The sequence below is a fragment of the Zeus faber genome (assembly GCF_960531495.2).
Source record: "Zeus faber genome assembly, chromosome: 14".
In the NCBI taxonomy this organism is placed as follows: Eukaryota; Metazoa; Chordata; class Actinopteri; order Zeiformes; family Zeidae; genus Zeus; species Zeus faber.
In genome coordinates this window covers 2,133,735-2,141,669 of record NC_137200.1, presented here as the reverse complement: position 1 = coordinate 2,141,669, position 7,935 = coordinate 2,133,735, and the positions used below count along the sequence as shown (strand labels likewise).

Genomic DNA, 7,935 nt, shown 5'->3' with positions numbered 1-7,935 from the left:
TCATTGCCCCCTACTGGATTCATAATGACACTACTTTATTTGGCCGTTCCTCGGTGATGAAAGGTTTGGTTCTGTTCTCAGATTCGGTTCTTGATGAGTCACTCAGTGAAATGATTCGTTCGTTTGATTCAGTTGGTGCGGTCAACGGCGAGCGAAAGAGGAGAGCCAGAACTTAGATGATTCGCTTCAGACCCTTTTTTCCACATTCATGTAATTCTCAGACTAATACTTTCATTTCACAAACCGCTCGATTCGAAGATTCTCTCGTGTGCTCTCAATCGACTCTTTTCGTTTTGGTTCCAAACAAACAATCATTTTTCCAGAGTGACCCCGCGATCCGTGAGTCGCTGCATCATTGCTTCTATTGGATGAGAATGCTCACCAGAAAAATAATAATATTTTTAGAGGGTGATTCATTCATTCATTATTCAGTTGAATCAACCATTCCAAAACATTACCAGAATACATTTGTTCTCTTGATTTTTTTTTTTTTTTTTTTTTTTTTTTTTTTTTTTTTGTAAAAAAAAAAAAGTCCCTATTTGACATTTATCCCATATTTATTTTGTTGGCATTTTATACGAATGTATTTGCTGTTGTCGTGGTCCGCCTTTCCCGGAAAAAAAATGCTCGGGCATGTGCAAGACATGGAAGGCAGCCGTGGTGAATTTATTTACCCAGCATCGATAGTTGTGGCCAGTAAATTGTCGTAATGGACGAATTCACCAAAAAAGTATAGCATCCCCACCACCTGAAGGTTGAATTTTTTCTTTTTTACATTTTGAATGGAATGTTGGTAGCCTGGCATCGCCAGACCAACTCGCAAATGCGCATTAGTCCGGGACCTCTCAGTTCATTTTCGATTTCGAAGGGGCATTACCAACGGGCGCAGATCAAGATGTCTACAACCAATCAGAGAATTGGATAGACCTGCATTAATCAGAGCATTGGATCGACCTACAACCAATCAGAGCATTGGATAGACCTGCCCAATCAGAGCATTGGATCGACCTACAACCAATCAGAGCATTGGCTAGACCTACAACCAATCAGAGCATTGGATAGACCTGCACCAATCAGAGCATTGGATAGACTTAGAATTGGATAAACCTACAACCAATCAGAGCATTGGATAGACCCACAACAAATCAGAGCATTGAATCGACCTACAAGCAATCAGAGCATTGGATAGACCTACAACCAATCAGAGCAACTGTGTGACTGAGCGAGTGAGTTGGTAAATTAAACTTTTACCAAATTCTGTCGGAAGTACATCAAACACATCTTTCTTATAAACAAAAGCTTTTTAGAGAAAATCTACCGTCCAGTTGGTTTAAGACTGTTGCGATAGCGGATTCAACAGACCATTCAATATCAGCGGCAGCCATCTTGGTAAGGTGCCTCAATGGCGATAGTGGGTTAACAGACCGTTCCACATCAGCAGCAGCCAACCGCGTAAGGTGCCTCAACGACTCTGTATCGTCATCGTATCAAACCCGCCCCATATAGAAAAAGAAAGAAAAGAAGAAACAGTCTTTATTTGTCACACAACACACCACACTACAACACATGCTTGCACACACATGCTTTGGATGGTGGCCGGTGAAATGGTTCCTCTGCATTTAACCCATCCTGGCCTGTCCTTCCTCCGGGGCCACAGCCAGGCGCAGCATACGTGGACGCGCTCGGGGACCAGGTGATAAGTGTCCATCGCTGGTCAGACGATGATGGGTGCATGTTTTTGAGGGGGGTCCTTACTGACGTGAGGTGGAGGAAACCCCATGTGAGCACGGGGAGAACATGCAAACTCCACACAGAAAGGCTCCTATTTGGGAGATAACCCACGGTGCCAACAACGCCCCAGGCGGGAATCGAACCCAGAATCTGTTTGAATGGGAGGGTGGCCAGATTTACCCTGCAGAGCAAATGAAACATGGGCTGCAGATTGGTCTGGTTCCCAGGGTGGAACTTTGGGACCTGTAGTGTAATCTTCCAACACAGATGATTTTATGGATTTCCACTTTGAGCAAATAGCTTACAGTGACAAAAGCCGATGCTGTCTCACCTTTCTCTGTATTATTTAAACCATGTTTTTTCCATACACTAAATCATTTAGAGATCAAATGTGATGAAACAATCACTGCCAAACACAAGAGCAAATAAATCTGTGCAGTGTATTATGGAGAATGGCTACTAGAGGGAGCCAGGATTCAGATAGCAGTCATGTCATGCAGTCATGTCAGTCATTCATTCAAACCCCATGGGTTTGAATGAATCCAGTACTGGTTGGTTGTTTATGTTTATCAATTCATTTTAGTCAAAATGATGAAAATATTGTATATTTAAATTGCGTTTTGGTTTGAATTTAGCAAATGATTGGCATGTTAAGAACTTTACCTTGACTGTTTAAGTTAAATTAAAAATGCTACCCCATAGTACTTGAGTAAACTACTTTACTCTCCACATAACTGCTAAAAAAAAAAGGCTAGTGAACTGTACTGCTGGTGTGTATTTGACAAAATCAAAATATTGATTTGATTAATGTTTGCACTGATGAATGGAGAAAATACATGTGCTTCAGTTGTGTACTCGACTGACGTCTTATTTATAGTGTAGAGATAATCACTTATTTGCCAGAGTCAGGGCTAGAGGGTATAAATTGGGGAGTGTGAAGAGCAGTGTCCATGGACCCCCTCCATACCTAGATTCAGTTTCATTTTGAGGATCATGGGTGTGTCTATGTCTGGTTGAGGTAGGCCAAGGAAAAAAGTTGTTTACTGCAGGTAGCATGCAGCCAAAGGTTAAATACTCACACGACTTTCCAGGGAAATTGATTTCAGCTGCCAGGGAGACATGAGTGGTAAAAGTGACGTCTTCTCTCTCATGTTAAATAGGTTTTGAGCGTGGGTGGGTGACTTTTCCCCTTTGCCCCGTATTCACAAAGCTGTTTTTTCTTCAACATGTCAACAAGTCAACATGTTCTTTGGTAGAGAGGAATATGATGTAACATTCACAAGAAGATGGATATCAGAGACAGGTGTGACACATTCATTACAAATGCACATTCCGTGGAAACACACAATGCAACGAGAGAACATTCAAGGTTTCATGGGAAATTGGTAGAGATGTTCTTGTGAGACACTTGTGTTACAGACATGTGAATAAAGGTTGCAAGATTAGATTGTTGTATTCATGCATGTGAAACTGAATACAACATTTTGGAGGCAGGACTTAAGAATTGTGGGTTGCATCTTAGAGAGGAGATCAATTTACTGATTGTGCTGCAGAACAGCGTTCAGCGGAGCCTCTTTTGCACCATGTGACCAGAAGTCACATGTACACAGCTTGACCAGACTGACCTCCCACCCCATCTCATCCTCTCTGCCGCTTATTTATTCACCGTGGAACCTTCCTTTCATACAGTTAGGGATCAAACATAGTTCTTTATCCTGATGCCGGCAGCCTTAACAGTGTTAAGAACAGTTTTCATCACTCGTCCTCAGGTTGGTTTTATATTCTACCAGGTAGTCAATGGGCTCCTGAGCAACGGAATTGAGAGCCTATGACCCAAATGAACGCCTACATGTTCCCTGACATCCATCCACCCTTGAATTCCATTGTATGGATTGGCTAAGTCGTGAGGTGGTTCTCCGCTTAGAATGTTGCATAACACTTTGGGGGTGAGAGCACGTGTGTGGGGGAGGGTCCTTCACGTCATTCACAATCCAGATTTATTGGGGTATAGGCCCAGCCATGCAAACTCCTTCCAGTCGGTCAGTTAAACCCTTTGAAAGCAGCAGTGGAATCCAGACCTCTCCAGGCCTCTCTGCCCCATTGGTCAAGTAAACCAAACAATTGGAATAGGAGTTGCACCGTCACTCTCTTGTGAACTGAGGCTTTTTGTCTTTGTAGAAGCTGACGTGGTGAAATTAGTCCCTGTCGTCATGTTCTGTGTATTCTTAAGGATGCTGATCACTTGCATGGAAGATCACAAACAAACAAACAAACAAACAAAGCCAATTTTTTTTTTCCTATGTGGCCCATTTTCTCCACGCCTATACAGTATGACCATTTGGTTGCGAAAAAACAAATGTTATTAAGATGAATGGGAAATGTAAAAAAAAAAATAAAAGCAGCTGTGGAATATGTGCTGCAGCGTTTGCAGGCGCCTGTTGTGGCACGGCTCAGGGTACGTCAACAACTGCTCAGGTTGCCTGTGAGCTCTGACAGTAAACATGTGGTAAACATAGCAGTCAAACTCCCTGCATGCCCACCGCGTCCAGCTGCCTTGACACTGCGCGGAAACCCACCTATAAATTTAGGAGCTCCTGGCAATGGGACAGTTACACAGAAAGAACTGGAGGAACAACCAAGGAACTAACTGTCCAGAGGATTGTGTTTATCTGCTGCTGCACAGGATTAGTAATCTGGTTCAGAGAGCTCTTCTGTGGTAACAAGTGAATATATCGAAAGGTATATGCAAGCTGCTGTCGAAATACAAGCTTTGCCAAATATAGTCCTTGGATTTGGCACCTAAATGTTGAATGCTGTTTTTTCAGGTAGTAATAGTATTCTTCCTTGCTTAGTCCAAGTTGGGGGTACGGCACAAGGCATTTCAACAGTAAAACATCAAAAGAGAAGCCCAGTTCTGGAAGGAAAGTGGAATTACTTTGTCCTCCACGGGTAAGCATGGCATATGACCACTCTGTGAAATTTAACACTCAGGCGCATGCTAGATGATTTCTGATCATAAAAAGTGAAGAAAATGTTAACTTTCATATTCTTTCTCTCTGCTCAGCGGCTGAAAGATGATTTTCTTTGGCGTGTCTTTTCAGATGCACCAGAGGCTCCTCTGTCACTTCATAATAATTCTAACAACTTTGCATACATGCACCTAACTGGACCACAACAATGGTTGGTATGAAACCCACAGATGTGGCACCCTCTGCTACAATTAAGTTTTTTGGTGCAGGCACTGCAGCCTGCCTTGCCGATCTGGTCACCTTTCCCCTGGATACTGCCAAAGTCAGACTACAGGTGAGATTAATTGGATTTGGAGGTTTGCTCCACTGTAATATCTAGCTTTTAGGACAATTCAAGCCATTCTGTTAAGGCGATGCCAATAACTGAATTGTTGTTGTCACCCTAGATCCAAGGAGAGTGTAAACAAGGGCAGGGGACAAATGCTGTCAAGTACAAGGGAGTTTTTGGCACAATCACCACCATGGTGCGCACCGAGGGGCCCAGGAGTCTGTACAATGGACTGGTCGCCGGACTCCAGAGGCAGATGAGCTTTGCTTCTGTCCGCATCGGTCTCTACGACTCAATAAAGCTATTCTACACCAGAGGCTCAGAGAGTGAGTTTTGACTATGTTGTTTTGACAGCGATGGCCTGAGTTAGTCCTTAGTGTGACTCTTGATGTGTTCTCGCTTCAGATGCTGGGATTGTTGCCCGGCTCATGGCAGGCTGCACCACGGGAGCCATGGCTGTGGCCTTTGCACAGCCCACGGATGTGGTAAAGGTACGTTTCCAAGCCCAGGTACGCCTGGGGGACAGTGGAAGGAAATACAACAGCACCCTGGATGCTTACAGGACCATCGCCCGTGATGAGGGAGTCCGCGGCCTTTGGAAAGGTAATTTTGTTTTTTATTAAAAAAAAAAAAAAAATAAATAAATAAATAAATAAATATATATATATATATATATATATATATATATATATATATATATATATATATATATATATTTTTTTTTTTTTTTTTTTTTTTTTGCATAAAAAAGTTTTATGCTTAAGTTCACATTTGTATTGTTTCACATCTCAGTTTGAAAAATATTTTACTCTGCTTGTGTTCTAGGTTGCATGCCCAACATAACACGCAACGCCATTGTGAACTGTGCAGAGCTGGTAACCTATGACCTCATCAAGGAACTCATCCTGAAGTATGACTTAATGACAGGTGAGGCAAACAGCCAACAAAACAAGCAAGCCAACGCTGACGATTATAATGATGTCAAATCTCTTTCACCTCGAATCCAATGCGTCACTGTCTCCGTTCGCCCATAGATGACCTGCCGTGCCACTTCACAGCAGCGTTCAATGCAGGTTTCTGCACAACAGTGGTGGCTTCCCCAGTGGATGTGGTCAAAACGCGGTTCATGAACTCTGGGGCGGGCCAGTATCGCAGTGCGGTGCACTGTGCACTCACCATGCTCCGAAAGGAGGGATCCACTGCGTTCTATAAAGGGTAGGCTCATACAAATTACAACAGACTTATTCACAACGGAAGAAAAGTTGAGCTGACTTGGTTCACAACTAAATGTTTTCTATATATTGTGTCTTGTAGGTTCGTGCCTTCTTTTCTGCGACTGGGGTCCTGGAACATTGTGATGTTTGTTTCATATGAACAGATAAAACGTGCTATGACCAGAGCCCAACAGTCCTGGGAGTCCCCATTCTGAAAATGCTTTATCTGAGCACAGTGTGTTGTCGGAGTGCAGCCTGAAGTTCAGCACTACACAGTCGGTTGTCATCTCAGGCCCCATCTCAATCCCGGATCAGTCAGGATCAGAGGTTATTCCTGTGGTGTTAGATGTCTTAGTGTTGGTTTGTGGACATAAGCACAGTTTCACTAAAGTCCAAAACTAACAAGACAAAAGATACTGAAACCTGTTCCTTTTTTGAAAGTGAGACAGAAAGTAACCGGCGTTGCCTTTCCCCCAGGCAATGTCCGTACACATGACACATCACAGGAAAGAAGGAAGACTGAATGCTTCTTGACTGTGGAAAATTATCTTTCTAATGAATATAATGTATGTTGACCAATATTTATTTTCCCATGTAGTTTATTTTAAAATCTTGATCATATCATAGACTAGACTTTATAGATTTCCATGCAATAGATTTGATTTTGTAATTGTGTCGTTGTATACTTATGTTGATATAGTCAATAGTAATACATGTAAGTATGTAATACATTGACCACTTTTAGTTGCACAGCAAAGTGTGGAAGAATGTGTCGAATTCTGTGTAGAATGTTTACAGTTTCTGGTGAGAGAAACAAGGTTTTGATACTGTAACAATATAACTAAATCCATGTATCAAATGAACATACATGCACACACATAATAAAGAACACAACTTCATGGATCTTCCAATCACACACTTTTCTTTTAGTACAGAGGGTAAATTCTTTCACAAATCTTTAAGATTGTGTTCTCCCTTGGGTTCTTGCCAAAAAGCTTGCCCCATCCTCAAAGCTTTCCTTATCTTGGCCTGACCAATTATTTTCTGCACCTGTGAGGTCAAGCTGACTGGATATTCTCTGTATCTGTGACGTCGAACTGACCATATGTTCTCTGGCTCCCTGAAAATAAACTGTTCAACTCAGAGAGCTGCTCCTTAGCACATCTCTGATCCGACTCTTGTACAAGTAAAACCAACGTCTGTCTGCCACTTTATTTAAGACCACTGATTGACAAACTTCAGATTTAAGCGACCCTTTAATTTCTGTAACAATACTGTATGCTGATGTCTGTTTTCACTATTGTTTATACATTACTCTGTGCAAAAGAGTTATAACACTGATATATTCCTCAAAATATATATGTAAATAAAGCTAGGCTTTTTGGATAATTAGTTATTAATTCTCTGACATATTTTTGTGTTATTGTATAGAGCTGTAATGTAACAATATTCATTTGATTTTACCGGGAAAGAGCGAGAATAAATGTTTTGCTTCATTTTTAGACACCATCACTCCGCATCCTAGAATTTAGAAAAATAAAGAATGGCACAATAATGGAATATTTAAATAATCTATTCATATTTATGAGCTTCATCTCCCATTCGCACACCTTTTAGTGCTCTGGAAGGCAAAAAAATAAAATAAACCTTACTTTTTGGTTGTTGAGATAACTTACAGGTACATTACCAAAAA

The 7,935-nt window shown here is 41.6% G+C and overlaps 1 protein-coding gene across 2 annotated transcripts; it reads left to right on the top strand.

The window, feature by feature from the left end:
• Positions 1–4,308: 4,308 nt before the first annotated feature.
• Positions 4,309–7,581, top strand: LOC307240193 (dicarboxylate carrier UCP2-like). Of its 2 annotated transcripts, none has more exons than XM_080013877.1 (8): positions 4,309–4,470; positions 4,584–4,680; positions 4,833–5,034; positions 5,147–5,354; positions 5,434–5,631; positions 5,854–5,955; positions 6,063–6,243; positions 6,343–7,581. In XM_080013877.1, the coding sequence occupies exons 3-8, from the start codon at positions 4,909–4,911 to the stop codon at positions 6,455–6,457; spliced, it is 930 nt and encodes a 309-aa protein (XP_079870003.1). In that variant the 5' UTR covers positions 4,309–4,470; positions 4,584–4,680; positions 4,833–4,908; the 3' UTR covers positions 6,458–7,581. The 2 variants fall into 2 exon arrangements, with proteins under 2 accessions (XP_079870003.1, XP_079870002.1); XM_080013876.1 differs by having other exon boundaries at positions 4,557–4,680.
• Positions 7,582–7,935: the final 354 nt, after the last annotated feature.